Raw genomic sequence first — 23,376 nt, 5'->3', positions numbered from 1 at the left:
TTTACAACAGCGGAGTCATTAAAACACCTTTAGCTGTTATAAAATGCTCTGTAAACACACTTCTTCGGTGTTTATTGCTTTTATAAAACAGTTATTCATTATGCATAGTAAGGTTTCATAAATGAAGTAGATAAAGTGACGTTTACGCTCAGCGGTTATAAACCAGGGTATTTTATGACGCTTAGAACTCTGCTCAGCCAATCAGAATCTAAGAACCAGAACTGACCATTTTATAATAAATGCTTATATTCGATTACATGTCATTTCTATGGAGCTATTCACACGTTTGCATAGTTGCAATTCAGCTTTACATCTTAATACTTTGTATTGACAATTTTTTGTCTCATTGATGTTTTTCTCTCTGCAGTTTTCTCCACGTGTTTGTTCTGAACATTTTAGTCGTGGGAGCCGGCGTCCTCATGGCCAGATTTTTCCCGAATATTGGCTCCATCATCAGGTGTGTGTCGTGTGTGTCGTGTGTGTCGTGTGTGTCGTGTGTGTCGTGTGTGTCGTGTGTGTCGTGTGTGTCGTGTGTGTCGTGTGTGTCGTGTGTGTCGTGTGTGTCGTGTGTGTCGTGTGTGTCGTGTGTGTGTGTCGTGTGTGTCGTGTGTGTGTGTCGTGTGTGTGTGTCGTGTGTGTGTGTCGTGTGATATTCTGAGCGTTTGTGACTGGTTTCTCTTCAGGTACTCGGGGGCTCTGTGTGGTTTGGCTCTGGTGTTTGTTCTTCCGTCTTTGATTCACATGACCTCACTGAAGCGGCGGGGCGAGTTACGCTGGCCGTCGGCCGTCTTCCACACCGTCCTCATTCTGATGGGAGTGGCCAATTTACTCGGACAGTTCTTCATGTGACGGCCCAGCGTCTGCGTGCGAGCACGTCCATCTCAGGATGATTCTCACAGTCGTGTCGTGATGCTTGGGCACTAAACAACTTTTTTAACTTTTACTGTCATAAGCTGTATTGTGTATGAAGGGTTTTTGATCAGCTTTCTGCAAGAAGAACAGAGTGTTTTCATTTTAAATGACTATATTCACCTACAGCACGATCAGAGCTTTCTCTCATTTTACACTTCATGTCACATGAAGTTCCCAGATTTGGAGCACTAACACACACGTTTATGTTTATCATGTGCAATAGAAACACAAGTCAAAGGTCTTCCAAACAAAGTGTTGTGTCGACTAAAAGCTGCAGAATTATTGTATGTATAAAGGGAAACGGTCTTTGCCCGTCTGCTGCATTTGAGATGTATTATAAAAAATGTGTGCACATGAATAAGGGAAACAATATTGCTCCTTTTTGAGTTTCCAAAGAGTTGCTCTTAATTTGTAACATTCTGTTTAATCAATGCTTCTAATATATTAAAAGAAAGTGAATTGTGATTTTTGTATTACAGAATAGTTTTTAACAGAAATCTGAATCATTTTGACTGATGCTTGAAGAATATATCAAATTATGTTATTGTGACATATTTGTATTAATTTCCCCTCACCGGGTGCTAATTGTACAAATAAACAAAAATGAAAAAAATTCTCATATAACAACCTTCTCTTCATAAAAACATCACTGTGATGTGATTACAGAGACGATCAGATGTGTCAAACATTCAAGCGATCGCACATCAGGAGTGTTTCATGAAATGATCAAGAACTGTCACATCTGGCCCAGAGTTCTGATGTAGATATTGCACATGATGACATGTGTGTGATGTGTCTGTATCAAAGCAGAAGATCCTTCATCTGTCCGTGTGTGTGATGTGTTCAGGTGAATAAATCTGTGTAGTCCACAGCGCCGGCTGTCTGTCCGCAAGCGTGCAGTAAATATTCATCTCCAGACGGAGGCAGCGGCTCCACCTGTGCCAAAGAAACAGTGTGATGATCACCATAACAAGTCTTACAGATGCACTTTTGTGGGCCACCTCAGACGTTCACATCACACTGTCTGCTTTCCTCCACAAAAAGCCAATAGCTGATTTAAACTCTCACAACAAATAAGCTCTGTGATCAACTAAAGTTTGTGATGCATGTTTTGTCTGTAAAGATCTTCAGAAATCTGAATCAGAAAACACATTCATTGAGAAGAAATCACTCCATAAATATATCTCCATCCATATAGTGTGAGATTTGTGGCCATGCTGCATTATTTCTCAAATGTTTATGAAGGATGAGGATGTGTAACAGTTCCGTAGCCGCCTTTCTAAGACAAAAGACTTAAAATCTCACGCGTGAGGTGTTTTATGCCCTAGAACAAAACATGCAAATATCTTGTGTTAACCACAGACCTTCTTTCAAACATTTAAAACAAACACACATTGACTTCAGGACAAAGGGACCAAAAGGGCTAACTTACTCAAATCTGTTTCATGACTATTTCTAGCTCACTATTGAAAAGTAAGCACACTTCTGATGGAGTATGATAAGTGCTTCAGAAAAGGAAGCACACGGGAGCTTTTGTTCATACTAACAAATATTCTGAATCCATGTTCACTTTTTTACTCAAAGAAGAGTGTTGTGTCGGTGCACAATAGTGTTTACTAGAGTTGATCAATTCACTTTGTTTATACAGTTTACAGTTAACTCTAGTAAATAGCCCAATATAGTTTACTACTAAATGTGTTGCTCATATTCTGGTGAAGATCGTTGTAACTACAGTGTGTTGTATCGTATTCCATAACAGCGTAATGCTATTTATAAATCTTATCCAAGTGAGACAAAAGCGACATGGGTCACAGTTTGTATTGATTTCTTTTTGCAGCTAAACTCATGAACCGTTACGTTACGACACTGCATCTAACAAACCAAACTAATGGCAAACACATCACATTCAGCGTGGATTCCATTTAAAAAATCAAATCACATTTTCTTTTTAACTGACTCCGCATGTGTGGTTCCTACTTTCATATAGAATTATCTTTGAGTTTGGGAAGAGTTTTCCTTTCTTCATTTAAAAATGTTTGTCTATTCTACACGTTTCTCAAGAGAAAAGATCAGAAAAGATTTCAAGCACACAGCTAATATCTAGCATGAGAGTATTTATACTAAGATATGAAACACCCTTATATACGCCATCATATTAAATATTTTGATCCGGTGTGTTCATGAGGTTTTCAATGCTAATGTCCTGTTTATTTACATTTGTGAATTTCCCTTTTATAACAGAGTGACTGAGTTACATTGATCTTCATTACAGTAACGTGAGCTGTAGGACCCTGTATTCTTGTCTGTCTTGGTAAGTAAAAGAATAGACTGCAAATAAATGTGTGCCAGAGAAGTGTATGTTTTGAATAATTCATAATACCTCAAATAAATACAGCCAATAAAAACATGATAACGTATATATTGTTTTTAAATAGAGTTATCAGTTTTTTCAAATATATTCCATAACACTGCAAACTATTTACAAATAGTGAGACAGAAGATACGTAGACCGCTCACGACCCTCATGCAAATACCACATCAGATCTCCCATGTAGATAACATTTCACACATGTTTTCTTGTGGAATGGAATGACGTGCACAGGTGTGTGTGTGATGTTACCTGATGATATTCCACCAGTTCATCGAGTGAAGTGAACTTCATCTGATCTCCCAGCAGCGTGTAGCAGTTCTCTGAAGCATCAATGAGCAGATGTTTGATTCCCTCACCGGACCGGTATGAGAGCACATATCCAAACACTCTCTCACTGAGCCGCACCAGAAAGTGACCAGGCTGACCCTCGCTCAACAGGGCCTCCCCCTCGTCCCGTGATAGTATACCTGAGAGAGGAACACGTGTGTTTAAAACACGACACCTCTTGAATCATGTGAACTGTATGTATGACGCATGTGCCTCATCAGTATCGGTTTCAAAAACGTACAATATTTGTACCTATTGTTTGTGGTGTAGATCTGGCACCCACCAGCAGGGGTCGACATGATCAGATCAAATAATGAATCATTTCAGAGAAGTGTGAACTAGAACTTAACAATATCAAAGGGTTTGACATTTCCACCTGCAGTGAGAACTAATGCGACTGAAACTATGAGAATCTGCAGCACAAAATAAAGCAGCGTTCACTGTAACACGGATGTTTTTCATAGTCGAGCATTTGTGCTTGTGCAAAGTTTTGATGTTGGAGATATTGGACAAAGAGTGTTTTGGCCGCATGAAAGTAAGTAAGTTGTTGTGCAAGTCACCAAATCCAGCCTTTTATCATCTTGATCACGGTCTTGTTGCCGGATGCATTTGTGTTTAAACAGGTTGTTTAGCCAGTGTCACAATGAACCTTCTGTCTGTCACAAGTTCCAGGGGAACGGAACATTGAGTCATTTAGCAGACGCTTTTATCCAAAGCCACTTACAAAGAGTTGAGGGAGCAATAAGCGATAAGCTAGAAACGGTAGGTTCTAGAACCAAACTTCAAGTGTTGATTTGTCGCAGAGATGTGTATGTTTCTTGGGTAAAATCGGATGACCAAAAACCCTTCAAGCAAAAAGCGTTGGGTTCAACCCGCTCTCCTCTAAAATACAGAGATGTGTCGAGTGTTTACTGGATGGATCTTAATTTCTCTCTCTCACCGTGAAACCAGGGGGCGATGCGGCTGTGGTCCTGTTGAAAACCGGCTCTGAGGGGTAACTGCTCCTCTTTAAACCAGTGGATGATGTGTTCTCGACTAGACGCTGACAATGAGCGACGGATTCCAGGCTTTCTGTCGTGCACAACACACAGATGTCTAGTGTCAAAGCAGCACACGTGTGAAAGGTTGTGTTCTGAGGGAATGCACAAGACGTTTGTTCTGCTACACAACATTCCAGCACTATTATTAGCTGTCTTCAAACAGGACAGATGACATCTCACACATTTCCCTGAGAGGGCATCCATCCATACATTCATTCATGACATCAACACTCACATTATTACCAATGGATTTCATTCAGTATGTGATAAACATGAACATTGATATTCATACACTACTGTTCTGAAGTCTTTTCAGAGATTGTGAAACTCATGAATGACACAAACAGAACGGTGTTGAATTAATGTTTGGTGGAGTAAGTTTAGTTTAGTTAATAAGTGAAATGTTCCCGGAAGAGCTTGTGTTTGTTAAGCAACATTACACAACTTCAGTCAGAAAACACCTGAAGGTTCCACAGGAGTCACATGACCAGGATTCAGATCAATGTCTCGTGTAGAACTGCTTAAACTGAACTGAAATCATTGGGTCTCATTCACTAATAAGTGTGTCGATTTTTTGTATTTATACGCACATCTAAACGAAAATGTTCCACCTAATTCGCAACACGTGCGTACGCACATGAATTTCTTCTTAACTTTGGTCCTGATTCCAACACTATTTAGGACAGATACCCTGAGGATCGGGACGCAGCTAAACACACCCCCTATCTCCATATAAGGGCTTTCCTTTATCACCTGTCGTCACTTAAAGTGATACTTCACCCAAAAATGTGTATAAATGTGTTTGTTCTGTTGGTTTGATAGAATGCTTGTGATTTCACCCCCATTGACTCTCATAGTAGGAGAACAGAAGTGTCCCAGAACTGTTTGCTGTCCTTCATTCTTCAAAAGATCTGCTTTTGTGTTGAAATGATCAAGTCATTGTTCCTGCTATGGGCGTCAATGGGTGTTGAGATCTGTCTGGTCACGAGCATTCTTACAAATATCTTCCCCTGCGTTCATCAGAACAAACACATTTATACACATTTGGAACGAATTGAAGGCGGACATGAAGGTATCTATCACCATGTGAAACTGTCTACTGACGCGCTCACAAGTAATTCCAAGTGCGCAGTCGTCAAAATCAGTTCATACACAATAAAAGTCATACGGCTGTGATTCAGAGAAACCTCGCAGCTCGAGTGAGGATCTAACACTCTGTTACACGTGCAGCTTTGGGATGTTCTGATCACTGTCTGGTTCATCTTATACCGACCTACAGGCAGGAACTAAAATCAGCTAAACCTGTATTAAGGACTGTAAAAAGATGGACTAATGAAACAGAGCAGGATTTACAATCTTGTTTTGACCTCACTGATTGGAGTGTTTTTGAAGCTGCTGCCACCGATCTGGATGAACTCACAGAGACAGTAACATCTTATATCAGTTTCTGTTATGGATATGTGTATTCCTACCAGGACTCAACTAAACTACAACAATGACAAACCACTGTGTTTCACTGCTAAACTCAGACAGCTCCGTCAGGCCAAAGAAGATGCTTACAGGAAGGGGGACAAGGTCTTGTATAAACAGGCTAAATACACACTGGAAAAGGAGATCAAAGTGGCAAAGAGGAATTATTCTGGAAAAATAAGGACTCAGTTCACTTCCAACGACTCAGCATCTGTGTGGAAAAGTCTGAAGGAGATCACCAATTACAAGACACCACCCCCCAGCACTGTGGAGAATCAACGACTGGCAGACGATCTGGACAAGTTTTACTGCAGGTTTGAAAGAAGAACACCCATCACCTGCCCTGAACGCCTCCCCACACAACCGTTCACACCATTCACTACTCCTGCAACCCACCCTGAACCCCTCTCCAAACAACAGTTCACACCATCCACTCCTGCAATCCGCCCTGAACATCTCTCCAAACAACTGCCATCACCATTTACACCTCCTGTAATGAGGATGAGGTGCGTCAGGTCTTCCGGAAGCAGAAAAGGAAAAAGCAACAGGCCCAGACTGTGTTACACCAGCTTGTCTGAAATCCTGTGCTGACCAGCTGGCCCCCATCTTCACACAAATCTTCGACAGATCGCTGGAGTTGTGCAAAGTCCCTTCATGCTTCAAACGCTCCCCCATCATCCCCATCCCAAAGAAATCCAAAATTGCGGGACTGAATGACTACAGGCCAGTGGTCTGTGGTCATGAAGTCATTTGAAGAACTGGTGCTGGCCCACCTGAAGGACATCACTGGACCCTTACTGGATCCTCTTCAGCTTGCCTACAGATCAAACAGGTCTGTGGACGATGCAGTAAACATTGGACTGCATTATGTCCTACAACACCTAGACAGACCAGGGACTTATGTGAGGATCCTGTTTGTGGACTTCAGCTCGGCCGTTAACACTATCACCTCCTCCTGCCCAAACTAACCCAGCTCTCCATGCCCACCTCCGTCTGTCAGTGGATCCACAGCTTCCTGACAGACAGGCAGCTGCTAGTGAGGCTGGGAAAATACACGTCCAGCACCCGTACAATCAGCACCGGAGCTCCCCAGGGCTGCGTTCTCTCGCCACTGCGCTTCTCCTTGTACACTAATGATTGCACGTCTAAGGACCCCTCTGTCAAGCTCCTGAAGTTTGCAGACGACACCTCATCGGCCTCATTCAGGACGGTGACGAGTCTGCTTACAGGCAGGAGGTTAAAGAGCTGGCTGTCTGGTGCACTCTCAACAACCTGGAGCTTAACACCCTCAAAACAGTGGAGATGATCGTGGACTTCAGGAGAAACCCCCCTCCACCCCCCCACCTCAGAAGACTACAGAGGGTAGTCTGAACTGCTGAGCGAATCATCGGTACAACCCTCCCTTCTATTCAAGAACTGTACTTATCCAGAGTGAGCAAAAGGGCTGGCAAAATCACTCTGGACCCCTCACATCCAGCACAGTCCCTCTTTGAACTGTTGCCATCTGGTCGACGCTACAGAGCTCTGAGCACCAGAACGACCAGACACAGGAACAGTTTCTTCCCTCAGGCAATCCATCTTATGAACACTTGATATAACCGTGGAACACACCACACTATTTATATATATATTTACATACACATACACTTATTTATCCAACACACATACTTAGTGTACACTTAACTTTTTTGCACATTATATACCTGTACATACATAACTGCTCATTGTAATATACCTGCCATACAATTGTCAATTTGTATATTGTCTCCGTACCTACGTATTTGTATTTGTATCTTTTGTATTTTTTATTCTTTTATTGTGTTTTTGTTCTGGCGCTGTCATTCTGTTGCACTGTGGAACTTCTGTCACGAAAACAAATTCCTCGTATGTGTGAACATACCTGGCAATAAAGCTCATTCTATTCTATCACAACATTTCTGACTCTCGCTGTAGCCTATATGATGAAAGAAGTTTCAAATTAAATATACAGAGAGAGAGAGAGAGAGAGAGGTGATTTTTGCGTACGTGTGCTTTCAGCTGATCCTTTATTATTGTCTTCTATTAAAACTAAATTTTAGTAGAGCAGTCTTAGTGAATCACGTTCATGCACGCTTAGTGAATGAGACCCAGTGAGGATGAGGGAAAGGTTGTTGTTGTGTTCCTGTGTCGGGAATAAAGAGGTGATGTGTGTTCTGCTGGTGGATATGAAGCGTGACTCACACTTGGTTGGGGTTGCTTCTGGGTTTGGGTTTTGGTGGAGGGATTGGGTTTGGGTTTCCTCCGCCGAAGGCTTTTGTCACGGCCGCTACTCTTCCTCTCTCCAGAGCTTTGACCGAACGTCTGCGGTGATCCTCAACCGTCTGTTTGGCCAGAGAGCGTCTGCGCATGTCTGCAGCTTTTGACTTCTTCACTGAATCACACAAACAACACGAATAACCATCGAAACACAGCAGACAACATTTAATAAGGTTGATAAACAGACAGAGGTCATTGAGCAAATGCACTGCAGAATAATGTATAAATGACAGGCTTCATAGATCTATCATCTCCTACACAAATGATCATGAAGTGATGTTAAAGTGATGTAAATGAGTACGTGTCTGCTTCCAGTCGTTGTCCTCGTCTTCACGAGTCTGTTTCTTCTTCTGCACCTCCTTCAGACTCATATAAATCTGCTGTTTTCTCTCCTGCTCCAGCCTCCGGAGCTCTTCTTCAGCTCGACGTCTCTCCTCCGCCTCCTGCGTCTGACAAAACACTCACGAATCTCAGATCAGAGCCGTTCTGTGTGCGTATGCGGATGGATCAAAGGTGTGTCAGTACCTTGAGTTTCTCCTCGGCTCGTTTCAGTTCTTCAGCAGATGTGTCTGTGATGTTCTTCTGCTCCGTCACGGTCTCTTCTGACTCCACATAAATCCCTGAGAAGCGTTTCTCCAGCTCCGCCTCTTTCTTATTCCTGAACAGAGGAATGATGGACAGATTGAGATCTCTCACTGGTGTCGGGTGGTTGACACAAACGCTCTCACTTCACAGACATGTGTCATGAAGGTGTGTAAAAAGAAGGCAAACGTGTTTTATCAGCTTGTCTCCTGTCATTTTCTGTGATGTGTTCAACCTTGGAAAATGTATTTTGTTTCTCTGTGTATTTGCTTTGTCTATTAATAAAACTCTAATTCTATTTTTGAGTGTTTTGTATCACACATATCTGTTGATGGTAGAAATGACCTTTGGCAGTCACTGAACACGATTCCTCATGAAATAAATGTGTAGTTTTGTTAAGAATGTTTAAGTCAAGTTTCTCTCTGCTGAGCTGTAAGTGAACAAAAGTCTCTTGATGTTTTTGCCCTTTGGCTCGGTGCTCTTATCTACAACACACATTGCATCATCCGAATAGAGTCCACACATCTGAATTCATGTTCACTTCTATCTTGTGTTTAACATGAGGAGGCGTACAGTAGTGTTCAGCTGGGAGCGGATGAGCTGTTTCTACCTGATGTGTTGGGCTTCTCTCTGTGCCTGCAGCGCCGCGCTCTCTGCCAGAATCTCATCACAGATCTGATCGTACGGTTTATCATCTGAATGTTCTCCCATCACCCAAACCCAGACGTCATCGTCCAAACCCTTCAAAAACGACACACTCTTACCTGAAACTGCATTCACACAACAACACAACGTCAGTGGGAGGCACGTACTCTGTCTGATTTGCTCTGGAGGTTGTTGGTTAAACGTTAACACACTGTAGTATCACACTGAGATTTGGTCACGGCTCCGGGGTTTATACATTTACATTTAGCAGACGCTTTTATCCAAAGTGACTTACAGATGAGCTAAACAGTGGAGCAACATGAGGAACAAAAGCATAAGTGCAGTAAATCCATCAGCCATGAACAACTTTTGATGTTCCACAAACACTTTAACACTTAAAAGAGAAGTGAGAGATTGTTGTGACGGGTGTTTCCTGTAAACATGTGTTCCTTCAGACGTGAAGAGAGAAAGAGATTGAACCTTGTTTCATTTTCACGCGTGCAGCTTCCTCCTTCTCCAGTCTGGCTTCTCTTTCTCTCCATCTTCTGATCTGTTCTTCTCTCATCTTAAAGAACAGAACGTGTTTCTGCTCTTCGTTCAGCTCGGAGAGCAGGTCGGGATCGATGTACATGTCAATGAGGATCTGCTGAAGCATCTTCAATCTCTCACAAATGGCTCCTTTACACAGAATCAGCTCAATACTCCATCACTGTCACGAGAGACACCTGTCAATCATCACACATACACTGAGCACACGCTGTATAAACACATGAGCATGTTTCACTCTCTATTTCCTTCTTTCATTCAACAGTATTGTGTTTGTTTAATCAACCGGTTGGTACAGGTGAGATGACATCGCTGTTAGATTTATTTTTCCCATAGAGCAATAAGTCCACATAAATGAATAACTAAGTGTAACCTATGTGTGGTTTTCTTGCTCACAGCGGACAGCTGCCTAAACGTGGAGGAAGGGAATTTATTCTTAAACTAGAAACATTCTTTGTCTGACATGCTGTTTTTCATGCCTTGTTGGGTTGTAGCAAGTGTCTTAGTGTGCACTATATAAATATGTTTCTTCCCTATAGTTTCTATACCTTATTTGGTTGTAACAGTTGTCTTACTGTGCATTATATAAAGACGTGTCTTCCCTGAAATAAATGAGTTCAAAAGCTTGATGCTTCTCTGTGTCTTGTTTTTGTCCTCCCAGATCTGCAGAAGAATTCTCTTACAACATCCAACGTATTTATGATTTGAGATTTTAATGGTGATCCAAAACACAGAAAGTGTTAATGAGATTTAGTGTTCGAACGGAACCTGACGATTTAACAATCGCGATGTACTAATGTTCACTTCTGTCTCAATAATGTAGCTCGCTCGCTCGCACACACACACACACACACACACACACACACACACACAGGTCAGGTGTACTCACCGGTCAGCTGGCGTGTGGATCAGTGATGATGGTCTGAATGAATGAAAAGCTTTATTTGCGTGACTTCAGCAGCTTGTTCTGAGAGCTGTAGAGCTTCAGGAGGGTCAAGTGTGCTAATGAGTCAGTGTGTGTGTGTGTGTGTGTGTGTTGTAATGTTGTACACACCCTAACAGGCCACACCGAGGCTCCTCCTACCTGGATGACGTCATTCAGCTGCACGTGCATTAGAAATGCTCTTTCTTTACTGTATGATTCATCACATCAGACCGTAAACACACATCCTCAACACCTGTAACACATTCTGTCAAATTAACTTGTGAATTTTAGCGCAGGAAAGAGAGAAGGCAGCAGGAACACGCGTCCCACAAATGTTATTTTACACTCTCTCTCCCTGACCGAGGCAATAAACTCAAACACTCCACGTTTGTGTATTAGTTTGTCTAACTTTGTGTGAAACTCATTTAAGAATCGTGTTGTCTTTTGATTGTCCACCAGATGGCGCACATGACAGCGGGTTTACCTCCAGGGGGACATGTTGAATAGCTTCCTGCTTCTCTACAAATGCTCTTGACAACTGTGTTTTATTACTTCTGTTATTGAAGAATTTATTTTTTGTGCCAATTTGATGATGTTATTTTTAGATAAATACGTATGAAACGTTTTAAAGGTTGTTGCTCATCTAAAACGACGACTCTGCACATGAGGACGTACAGAGATCCAGATGATCCAGATGTGTATGAGATCTCTCCATCCTCCTCCATACAGCGCACTGATATATGACAAATATTGACCAATGTTATATACACACTTTTCCTCTTGTATAGTCAAGAACATCTATAGTTCACAACCTATGAGCCCTCAACAACTCGAGAATACCCATAATGCACTGTGAGGGACACATTACACTAATACATCTGAACCTTTCTATTACAGTCCTTATTTTGGTGTCATGCATGATTTGTATTATTCGTGGCTTTGTTAAATCCCTCAATGTTCAGTTTGAAGTGCTGTTGGAGTCCTGCACTGGCAGTGTTTGTTTGGAGATTTGTGCAGGCATTTCCTCTGTCATGCCGGATTGGAACGCTGTAATTTCTCAATGTTTATGGGATGTTGTGATGTTATCTTGTTAGGGCTTCGTGTGCTCTGTGATGTGAGAGTGATTATTAGTGATGCTCACATACTCTTTAGTACTGTAGACTAGTGTCAGTCTGTGTATTCTTCAACTTCATATTATTGACTTAACTCGAGTTCAAGGATGTATACTACTATTAAACTTGTCAATTGAATACCTCTTGCGACTTAATGGGCCCACTTTGTACTTTTAATTATACTTTAAGTGTAAAACAGTAGTGACATTAAACTACACAAATAATTCACAACTGTGTGTTTCGTTTGTACTGCAACTCTTCCAGTGTAGGTACGCTGATAGTTTCACGAGTTTGCCCTCGCCAATAAACAGCTCCTTTTTAGGATAGATTGGTAAATCATGGGCATGAAGGTTATGCGTATTTGGCGTGTTGTGTAGGGAGTGGGCTACGAGCTCGCCGGATCTAACCAAACCCGGCTCAAGCCCAGAACACACCCCCCCGAGGGTCCTGCGGGACTAAGAGAAAAAAGAGAGGAGCTGGGGTGGAGGAGAGATGCTTATCTGGCGAGATGCATCAGGTAAGATTGTTTGTCTATTTATGATAGAGCTTGCTAGAGCTGATAGGGTAGATAAAGTGATTGCTGATGATGAACCAGCCGAGATAATTAAGATGAGATCACATGCTCGGCTGATAGGTGATTACTGCTGATGGAATATCAGGCTGATATGCTTAGGTTCCTCCCGAACTTTGTTAATCAAACATCATTTCACGAGTTCCCCCTGGCCAATAAACAGCTCCTTGTTAGGATAGATTGGTAAAGCATGGGCATGAAGGTTATGCGTATTTGGCGTGTTGTGCAGGGAGTGGGCTCTACCCTGGTCAGGGCAAGTGCGCCGGGCTCGGAACCGGCTCGAAGCCCAGAACGCACCCCCCAAATGCAGATAGAGCTGGACAGCCGCCGTAGTACGCATACACCCCCAAAAATGCCATGCTGGGCATCACAGAGATGCCACCCCAAATTTAGTAAAAACGAGAGGATGAGGGCCCTGTTGGGGCTGTAGCTGCTGCGATACTGGCTTCATGTGGGTGGTATCTGCTGTGGCATAGCACGAGTTGGAAACACGTGCCCCTGCGGGGGCAGTCGTGGTTACGATACTGGCTACCTGGCGAGTGGAGAGTACTTGTTGGAAGCTCGGGCCCCTACGGGGGTGGTCGCTGCTGCGATACTAGCTTCATTGCTGGTGATGTCTGCTTCTGCAGAGCACTTGTTGGAAGTCCGGGGCCCTGCGGGGGCTGTCACTGCTGTGATATTGGCTTCATTACTGGTGGTGTCTGCTGCTGCACAGCACTAGTTCGGAGCTCGGGCCCCTGCGGGGGCAGTTGCTGCTGCGATACTAGCTTCATTGCTGGTGGTGTCTGCTGGTACAGCGCACTTGTTGGAAGCTCGGGCCCCTGCAGAGGCGGTCGCTGCTGCGATACTGGATTCATGGCGAGTAGTGTCTGATGCTGCAGAGCACTTGTTGGAAGCTCGGGCCCCTGCGGGGGCAGTCGCTCCTGCGATACTGGCTTCATGGTGAGTAGTGTCTGCTGCTGCAGCGCACCAGATGGAAGCTCGGGCCCCTGCGGGGCGGTCGCTGCTGCGATACTGGCTTCATTACTGGTGGTGTCTGCTGCTGCAGAGCACTTGATGGAAGCTCAGGCCCCTGCTGGGCTGGTCGCTGCTGCGACACTGACTTCAATGCTGGTGGTGTCTGCTGCTGCAGAGCACTAATTGGAAGCTCGGGCCCCTGCGGGTGCGGTCGATGCTGCGATACTGGCTTCATTCTCACGACATTGGTCTGAAAGTCTCGAAGACAGCACTATTCGCAATGAAGCTATCAGATGAAACGGGAAAGGAATGTTCGATGGGCTTCCCTGAGGAGCGACAGGTCCGTCCGGATGTAGCTTCTAAAAGCTTCTGATGACCATCGGCCTAGGGCTTGGATCTGAGGCTCGGATAGGCCCTTTTGGGCGGCTGTGGTGGCTGCGCCCATGTGGAAGGAGTGACCGGAAAAGTTGTCTGCTGGGATGTCAGATTGGAGCAAGACGGCTTTGAAGGCCAGGCGATTAGAGTCGTCGACGAAGAGGGGATCCGAAAAGGCCACTGACCAAGGTTGTCTGTAGCGAAGGTAGGCTAGAAGGGTTCGATACGGCTGAATCGGTGACTGGAGGTTGAAGACGTAGACATAATGTCCTCTCCTGGTCTGGTCTGGTCCGTCTTACTTTGCTTAATCGAGTAAGAAATCATCTCCGAATCCAGCACTTGGAGATCAGACAAGGTGGGGTGAACCGAAGGGTCGAATTTGGGGTCGATATCTCCGAGCATCCTAGAAAACCAAAGAGCGCCAATGTGAACATGGTGTGTGGGCAACATGTGTGGAGTGATATCCCTAGCGGAGGGTGGAGATGCATTTGGTGAGAATCTCCAGGGTAATGGGCCTCCTGGCATCCTGACGGGCAGGTTGGGATCTTTGTATGCCCTGGATAACCATTGATGTTATGGAACTTGCTATGGCCGGTGACAGGGAGTTGAAAATCTATTTATGGAAGAACTGGAGTTCGCTGAGGTAACCTCTGATGGAGCTGGCCTGAAGGCTTTTTGCAGTGTTGAGAAATGAGATGTATGAGGTGATGGTGAAGAGAGAAAATTCTGGGAAGGGAATGCTGAAAGCCTGGTGAAACGATCTGAAGCTTTTCCACGCCGTAAGGTATACTTGCAGGGTCCTGGGGAAAACTGTCTTAGTGATGGATGTAGCATTCCCAGCTGATGAAATAGACTTTACTCTCTTGCACTGATGTTTATGTCCTTTATTTTCTTATTAAACACTGTGAGCATCATAAACACCGTAAGAGCTGAATAGAAAGTAGAAACAAACAAACAATAAAAATACACGAAAAATATCTATAAACATCTCCATATCAAAACCGTAACTAATAAATACAGAATAACAATACAAGTGTTTACAGTGATATGTTAAGCTAGCGTGACAAGCTAACGTGACAAGCCAGCGTGACTAGCTAGCGTGAGCTAACATTAGTCAGACGTTTCAGCGTAAACCCGGCAACATTTAAAGTTTCTCAAAATTATTACAAGAAAACTGACACGGTACCTTGTGCCCTTATCAGCCAGGAGCTAAGTATCCTTAGGACTTATCCTTGAAAGCGTGCTTACAATTGTACAACCTCCGCTGCCGATAACACTAGTCAGAATGGCGCTTCACGTAAACCTTGCGCTCATATTCTCTAGCGGCGCTATCAAACTCCCTCTTTCGGATTTCAAAATAAAAGTATGTGCAAAAAGAGACACAAAAGGCCCCAACAAACAAATATGAATACCATAACGAAACAAGTATAATACATTAAAGAATATAACAAACAATACAACAAACAAAGGTCCACCATTCCATTCCATCTGTAATAAGTCTTGTAAAAGTCCTTTTTCCATATCCAAGGAAAAACACCGACCTCTATGGCGGCAGATGAAAGGGCAGGACAATTCAATGAAAGGTTAATTCGGAGGTCATCAACAATGGAATTGAGAGAGGCATTGAGAAGGGTTTGCAGTGGGTGATTCACTGGAAGATCAATTCCGGATAAGGTGGTACAGGAGTAGCCATGGGGTCGGCTTCGAGCGCCAGCAGCCTGCATTTCTGCCAAAATCTGCGCTCTGATGCTGCTGGAGACTGGTAGAGGTTCTGTCGCAGGCGCGTGTGGAGGCGCGGCCATCACAGAGGCTGTGGCCAATGAAAACGTGGGGCGTGCCTGTTGTAAAGAGAGAGAATGGCGGACGCTTGCACATCGTGCAGACACAAGCTTGCGCTAGCATTGGCAGCTGCGCTGAAGATATGAGGCCCAGGGACCGAGGCCCTTGGCTTTAATGGAGGCAGCTTCACGCTACAAATTGATTCCGGCGCCATGGGTCAAGATCCCACGGTGGGCAAAGCTAATCTAACAAAGAATTCATCCTCTACAACATTAGGAAAATAATCTGAGCACTCCTATCGGAGCACTCTACGCAAGTCCTAGTCCAGGCTCTTGTCCTGTCCAAACTGGATTATTGCAATGCGCTTCTGGCTGAACTTCCTGCTTGCACAATCAAACCTCTCCAGATGATCCAGAATGCGGCGGCAAGAGTGGTCTTCAATGAACCGAAGAGAGCGCATGTAACTCCGCTCTTCATCAGGTTACACTGGCTCCGTGTTGCCGCCCGCATAAAGTTCAAAGCTATGCTCCTGGCCTACAAGACCAACCCCGGGTCTGCACCATCGTATCTCCACTCGCTAATGCAGATCTATGTTCGTCTGCTTCGATGCCGTCTGCAAAGGAACAACGACTAGTGGTACCATCCCTAAAAGGAAAAAAAGTCACTCTCCCGTACCTTCTCTGGATCTGTTCCACATTGGTGAAATGATCTACCAGCTGGTACAAGATCAGCAGACTCGGTTGCCATCTTTAAAAAACGCCTAAAAACGCATCTCTTCCGTCAACATGTCGCTGATTGATTTTTCATAACTCTCTTCCCTTTCCTTCTTTAAAAAAAAAAACCTACTAACCTCACTTTTCTTAGCTTTGTATACTGTGCTAGGCTTCAATAGACTAGTTTGTTGCACTTATCTATTTTGTTGCCTATGTTGTTATAATTGCTTCCAATGTTTCCTCATCTGTAAGTCGCTTTGGATAAAAGCGTCTGCTAAATGACTAAATGTAAATGTAAGAATTATGGTCCAGAGACCAGCGCTTGTGTCCCCAGCGGAAGCAGCCTCACGCTGGAGAGCCAAGAGCCCGGGCCAGGAAAGGCCAAACTAATGGCGGCCGCTTGTTCATCTACCCCTAGACTGGCTTACGCTAGCGGCGGCAGCAGCGTCAAAGAATTGTGGTCCGGAGACCAGCGCTTGTGTCCCCAGCGGAGGCAGCCTTACGCTTGAGACGTATGGGTGAGCTGGAGCTCCTGGAAGTTGCTGGCCAGCCTGGCCGGGGCGGTCAGCTGCAGTCGAGGTTGTGTCCCGCGCATTGAGCTAAGATGCTGTGGGCTGCCGGAGGTGCTCGATCGGGATATCCGTGGCTTCTAGCGGGACCTGAGTGCTGCCTAGACTCTCCAATGGCTTGCTGCGTTGGATCGAATGATGAAGGCCAAGCCGCGGAGGTAGATTGCCCGTGCCTGGAATGGCTGGGACCCCGGGTGCTGCCTAGACTCACCAATGGCTTGCTGCGTTGGATAGAATGATGAAGGCCAAGCCGCGGAGGTAGATTGCCCGTGCCTGGAATGGCTGGGACCCCGAGCCGAGCCTGGCTCGTTGTTGGCAGCCGATCGGGCTGACCCCATCAAGGGGACATTGGCCTGGGACGACACGTAGAGGAAGTAGAGCTCTGGTTTCGACATCCGTCTGCTGAATGGGACATTCGCGTTGACAAGGGCCAGACGAAGGCTCTGGTTCGTCCACTTGTTGAATGCCGGTATCTTGGGGAGTGTAGAGGTGTAAGATGACGCCAGTGAATGACGTGGAGATCGCACCAGTGGGAGCGATGACTAACCCTTCCTCTTAGGTGCATGCCGTTCAGAGCGGCGGGGCTGGCGGCTTGGAAATAGTCTGTATAATCCGACCCTTCGCTCGAAAGCTGGGGTGCGCATGATGGCGCCGAAGGATCTGGAACAATAGCTACAATGGCAGCACCGGGAGTCTCCGACATCGTAGCAAATCTGGACGATGCTTATCTGGTGAGATGCATTAGGTAAGATTGTTTGTCTATTTATGATAGAGCTTGCTGGAGCTGATAGGGTAGATACAGTGATTGCTGATGATGAACCAGCCGAGATAATTAAGATGAGATCACATGCTCGGCTGATAGGTGATTGCTGCTGATGGAACATCAGGCTGATTTATATGCTTAGGTTCCTCCCGAACTTCATTTACTAGTTTTATACTCGTTGATGAAACTACAGTTTTTATAAATAGACATTCTTTAAATAAACATCGTAGTTGACTGTTTATTGTGAAGATGTCAGTTGTTTTCATTAATGTTTTTGTGTTTAATTGGGATTCTGCCGATGATTCTTGTTCCTCTCACAGTTTCTGTTCACTGGTGCGTGAAGAATGATTTGACTTCTGTCAAGCTGCTTTGAAACAATATGTCTTGTATTGTAAGAGCACTGTACACATATATGGAGCGGACTCGGTTGACATCTGAATGACACTATTCATGAAGACACAGAGAACAAAAGCTGTTCTCAGTTCTGTCTGTAATGTTTGGTGTTTTACAGCTTCTCTTGTTCATGTGTTCAGTTTGTTTTAACATCCCGTGGAGTTTATGTTTGAGTGGGTGTCATGTCATGACTTCTCTTCTGTATGAATGAAGTCTGTGTTCATTCTGTCCTACTGACCGTCTGATGAATTTACATCAGCAAGTCAAGCGAGATATATGCTAAACACATGCTATATATGTACACTTTTGAATAAAAAACACATGAACAGCAACTAAACTGAGAAAAGATCAAAATAAACAATGATCTTTTTATCCTACAGTGAAACCTTGTTCTTTTGTGTTGAACAGTCTCTCTCTCAGGGTCAGTGTGATGTGATGTGATCTCCATCAGAACACGTGTGAACCTCTTCAGATCACCGCTGACTTTAACACACATGATTATTTCACTGCAAAAGTATGTATACATATTTTCTGCTGGTTTCCACAGAAGCTTTGCTCCCATGTTGTGTCAAACCTGTATGAGTTTTATTCTCCTGCAGAACACAAAAGAAGATATTTTGAGGAACGTCAGTGTAGTGTCTGACACGAGACAGGTCATGTTCATCTATGTAAGTCAGTAAAGTCCCGATGCTCTGAATCACTCTATGACCCATTTTTCTTTATTTGAAGATAATGTGTTTCTTAAATGAACACTGACCTCAAATCAGAAGCGAAAGTAGAATGTCCTCAATTTGTGAACTGACAGCTTCTGATGTAACCCAGTTCACAACGTGACAATCTTATTAAAGAAAAGGTTCAACGTGAAGAAGTGTTCAGGAAAATGTGTTTAAATGATAAAGACTTCTGAGCCATATTAGTATGTTTTGTTCTCCAACGGCTTGAGCTGCGTGTGACATCTTCAGGTGGAGATGATGTGACAGATGTGTGTTTTACAGCATGTCAGAATTACTGTTATTACAGACTCTGTACTCTATAATACACGCTCTCCCACACAAACACGCTCTCGCACACAGCACAAACAAGCACGCTCTTGCACAAACACACACACACGCTCGCACACACGCCCGCTCTCGCACACACACGCTCTCCCACACACACGTGCTCGCACACACACACCAGACACATGCTCACACAAACCACACACACGCTCACACACACACGCGCTCTCGCTTACACCACAAACACACACGCTTGCACAAACACACACGCTTGCACACACACACACGCTCTCGCACACACCCCAAACACACGATCTCCCACACAAACACGCTCGCACAAACACACACCACACACACGCTCTCGCACACACCACACACACACGATCTCCCACACAAACACGCTCGCACAAACACACACCACACACATGCTCTCGCACACACCACACACACACGATCTCCCACACAAACACGCTCGCACAAACACACACACGCTTGCACAAACACACACGCTTGCACACACACACGCTCTCGCACACACCACACACACACGATCTCCCACACAAACACGCTCGCACAAACACACACCACACACATGCTCTCGCACACACCACACACACACGATCTCCCGCACACACACACTCGCACAAACACACACACGCTTGCACACACACACACGCTCTCGCACACACCCCAAACACACGATCTCCCACACAAACACGCTCGCACAAACACACACCACACACACGCTCTCGCACACACCACACACACACGATCTCCCACACAAACACGCTCGCACAAACACACACCACACACACGCTCTCGCACACACCACACACACACGATCTCCCACACAAACACGCTTGCACAAACACACACCACACACACGCTCTCGCACACACCACACACACGATCTCCCACACAAACACGCTCGCACAAACACACACCACACACACGCTCTCGCACACACCACACACACGATCTCCCACACAAACACGCTCGCACAAACACACACACCACACACACGCTCTCGCACACACCCCAAACACACGATCTCCCACACAAACACGCTCGCACAAACACACACCACACACACGCTCTCGCACACACCACACACACACGATCTCCCACACAAACACGCTCGCACAGACACACACCACACACACGCTCTCGCACACACCACACACACACGATCTCCCACACAAACACGCTCGCACAAACACACACACGCTTGCACAAACACACACGCTTGCACACACACACACGCTCTCGCACACACCCCAAACACACGATCTCCCACACAAACACGCTCGCACAAACACACACCACACACACGCTCTCGCACACACCACACACACACGATCTCCCACACAAACACGCTCGCACAAACACACACCACACACATGCTCTCGCACACACCACACACACACGATCTCCCGCACACACACGCTCGCAGACACAGCACACTCTCGCACACACCACAAACACACACGCTCTTGCACAAACACACACGCTCTCCCACACACAGGTGCTCGCACACCACACACATGCTCACACAAACCACACACACGCGCTCTCGCACACACACGCGCTCTCGCACACAGCACACTCTCGCACACACCACAAACACACACGGTCTTACACAAACACACACACACACACGCTCTCCCACACACACACGCTCTCCCACACACGCGCTCTCCCACACACAGGTGCTCGCACACCACACACATGCTCACACAAACCACACACACGTTTGCACACACACGCGCTCTCGCACACAGCACACTCTCGCACACACCACAAACACACACGGTCTTGCACAAACACACACGCTCGCACACACACGCTCTCCCACACACACACGCTCTCGCACACACATGCTCTCCCACACACACACGCTCGCACACACACAACACAAACAAGCACGCTCTTGCACAAACACACACGCTCTTACACACACGCTCGCACACACATGCTCTCCCACACACACACGCTCGCACACACACAACACAAACAAGCACGCTCTTGCACAAACACACACGCTCTTACACACACGCTCGCACACACACGCTCTCCCACACACACACGCGCTCGCACACACACAACACAAACAAGCACGCTCTTGCACAAACACACACGCTCGCACACACACGCTCTCCCACACACACACGCGCTCGCACACACACACATGCTCACACAAACCACACATGCGCTCGCTCACACACCCACAGCTCAGAGAGATTAACCCTCTATTTCAGGAAACAGCAGATCATCATTATCATCATGTTAACACTTCCTTCCTCTTCATCCGGTCACCCTCCAGGGTCCATCAATGCCAGCCCTCCGAAAGACCCCCAGCACCATCAGCCCTTCACCAGTCTTCAGATGAGTTCCATGAGTGAGAACATCAGCTGGATTAGAATGAAGAAACCACTGGAGATCTGAGCTGGGAATCAGGACAAGCTTGACATCAGATGAATTCCCTCGTCGGCGTCTGCGTCAGAAGAACCCTGAAGTCATGAGTGAAGTGAGCGAAAAACTCAAACTCACTTCAGCTTCCAGAGTAAGCTTCCTCCACTCCGGACCGCCACAGGATGACCACGCATCAGCCATCAAACCCAGACTGAGACCCAAGCCTCTCGTCCTTCCACCAGTTCCTGCGCTTCCGCTCATAGGTCCCGGCAAAGCCCGGCAGCCGCACACCAGCTGGGTTCACAGCGCCAAACAGAAAGAAAAGGCTGGTGTTAAACGCTGCCGGACCCCCGACGGGACCTCCTTTCTGTCTGCTGTCATTGAGCGGACCTCGAAACTGTATGGAGACAGATCCTCCTGGACACCTGACACTCATTCTGTGACATCACCTCCACACACAGACACACAGTCAACACAGAGAATCATGATGTCATCAGCCAAGGTCAGAGCTTCTCAACTCTTCTTTATACAGTAGACTTGCTTTAGTCTCAGTTTTTGATTTCTATGTGGTGAAATGTTAGTTTGCTCTGAGATGTTCTGGGTTGAATGGAGAACATGCTGGATGTTTGTCTCTCCACCCAGATGAGCAGATTACAGCTGATATCTCTGAGTCTCATCTCAGCCATATCTCACACTAAATGGACCACAACCCATCTTCCTCTTCTTACATGTCAGAGGAATGTACAGTGGCCTTGGACATGTAGACATCACACGTCAACTAACTGCATTAGACAACAAAACACCAAAATAAGTTTGATAGGTTTATATATAATAAAATGTTTTTATTAAAGAAGTTAAGCTTTCTTAAACGCTGTACAATCATTTAACACATCAATGTGTAACACACAACTTCAGTAAAACACACAATAGTGTCTAAAGGTCCATGGAAAGCCATCTGAAAACAAACTGTTTTATGACAGGATTTAAAGATGCCTAAAGATGTTTCTTCCCCAATGTCAGCTGAGGAGAGCGCCATCATTTTCATTTTGAGGAATGACACAATGATCTGAGAAGAGAAACATAAATGTGTACAGCAGTGATATTATATTTGAAAATCAACTCAGTCCAGAGATTCAGTGCTGAGATGTCCTGTATGTGATCACAAACACATGGCTAAAGTCAGGACACATGATGATTCGCAGTTTGTCATAAGATAAGCTGCTTTTAGAGGGGTTTTGGTCAGTCCGGGTTCTGTTGGCCAGGCTGGAACGGTCAGTGTCTCACTCTCTTAAGCTTTGCTCTGTTTAGAAAAGTTCAAATGATGACAGAAAAAGACATTCACACAATAAAAAGTGCGCGCACATATCGATGCATGATGTTTTAAGTGTTTATCTAGACCTACGTCGCAGCATTATAAGATCCATAATATAGTGCCATCTAGCGGCTGTCCATAAAAAACAGATATTATATTTCGGATCTCTTTTCCATTCTTTACAACACAATATCTTAACAACCGTGAGTTTCCACCTTTTCTTTATGTCTGACGATGTAAATGAGGACTTACAGAGCTGATAAGAGACGGAATATGTGACGCTCAGAGCATGAACCGGACTCTGCCACC

At 45.2% G+C, this 23,376-nt stretch overlaps 3 protein-coding genes across 5 annotated transcripts in view; 2 read left to right on the top strand and 1 right to left on the bottom strand.

Annotated features, from left to right (window-relative positions):
• Positions 1–1,503, top strand: part of slc38a9 (solute carrier family 38 member 9) — an 86,225-nt gene extending 84,722 nt beyond the window's left edge. For all 3 annotated transcript variants that reach the window (XM_079448161.1, XM_079448160.1, XM_079448159.1), the window contains 2 exons: positions 368–457; positions 684–1,503. In XM_079448161.1, coding sequence (XP_079304287.1) covers positions 368–457; positions 684–849 — 256 coding nt within the window. In that variant the 3' untranslated portion in view covers positions 850–1,503. The remainder of the gene's footprint in view (positions 1–367; positions 458–683) is intronic.
• sh2d4a (SH2 domain containing 4A) lies at positions 652–11,245 on the bottom strand. The gene is made up of 9 exons (XM_079448166.1): positions 11,078–11,245; positions 10,123–10,367; positions 9,608–9,767; positions 8,941–9,073; positions 8,717–8,864; positions 8,341–8,530; positions 4,551–4,681; positions 3,533–3,750; positions 652–1,848 (listed from the first exon to the last, which is right to left on the bottom strand). The coding sequence occupies exons 2-9, from the start codon at positions 10,295–10,297 to the stop codon at positions 1,756–1,758; spliced, it is 1,248 nt and encodes a 415-aa protein (XP_079304292.1). The 5' UTR covers positions 10,298–10,367; positions 11,078–11,245; the 3' UTR covers positions 652–1,755.
• Positions 11,246–21,719: 10,474 nt separating this feature from the next.
• Positions 21,720–23,376, top strand: part of psd3l (pleckstrin and Sec7 domain containing 3, like) — a 58,963-nt gene continuing 57,306 nt past the window's right edge. The window contains exon 1 of the mRNA XM_079448151.1: positions 21,720–22,257. Within this exon, the coding sequence (XP_079304277.1) occupies positions 21,862–22,257 (396 nt within the window). The 5' untranslated portion in view covers positions 21,720–21,861. The remainder of the gene's footprint in view (positions 22,258–23,376) is intronic.

The sequence above is a fragment of the Barbatula barbatula genome (genome assembly GCF_947034865.1).
Source record: "Barbatula barbatula genome assembly, chromosome: 24".
NCBI classification, from domain to species: Eukaryota; Metazoa; Chordata; class Actinopteri; order Cypriniformes; family Nemacheilidae; genus Barbatula; species Barbatula barbatula.
The sequence above is the reverse complement of the archived record's forward strand: the minus strand, read 5'-3'. Positions and strand labels throughout refer to the sequence as shown.

Bases quoted from the DNA above. Each gene is read 5' to 3' on its own strand.
- sh2d4a (XM_079448166.1), bottom strand. From the start codon at position 10,297: ATGCTTCAGCAGATCCTCATTGACATGTACATCGATCCCGACCTGCTC. The intron at 9,768-10,122 runs GTTCAATCTCTT...GTGTGAATGCAG, and splicing joins ACGCGTGAAAATGAAACAAG to TTTCAGGTAAGAGTGTGTCG. The intron at 8,865-8,940 runs GTACTGACACAC...GTGTTTTGTCAG, and splicing joins GAGCCGAGGAGAAACTCAAG to ACGCAGGAGGCGGAGGAGAG.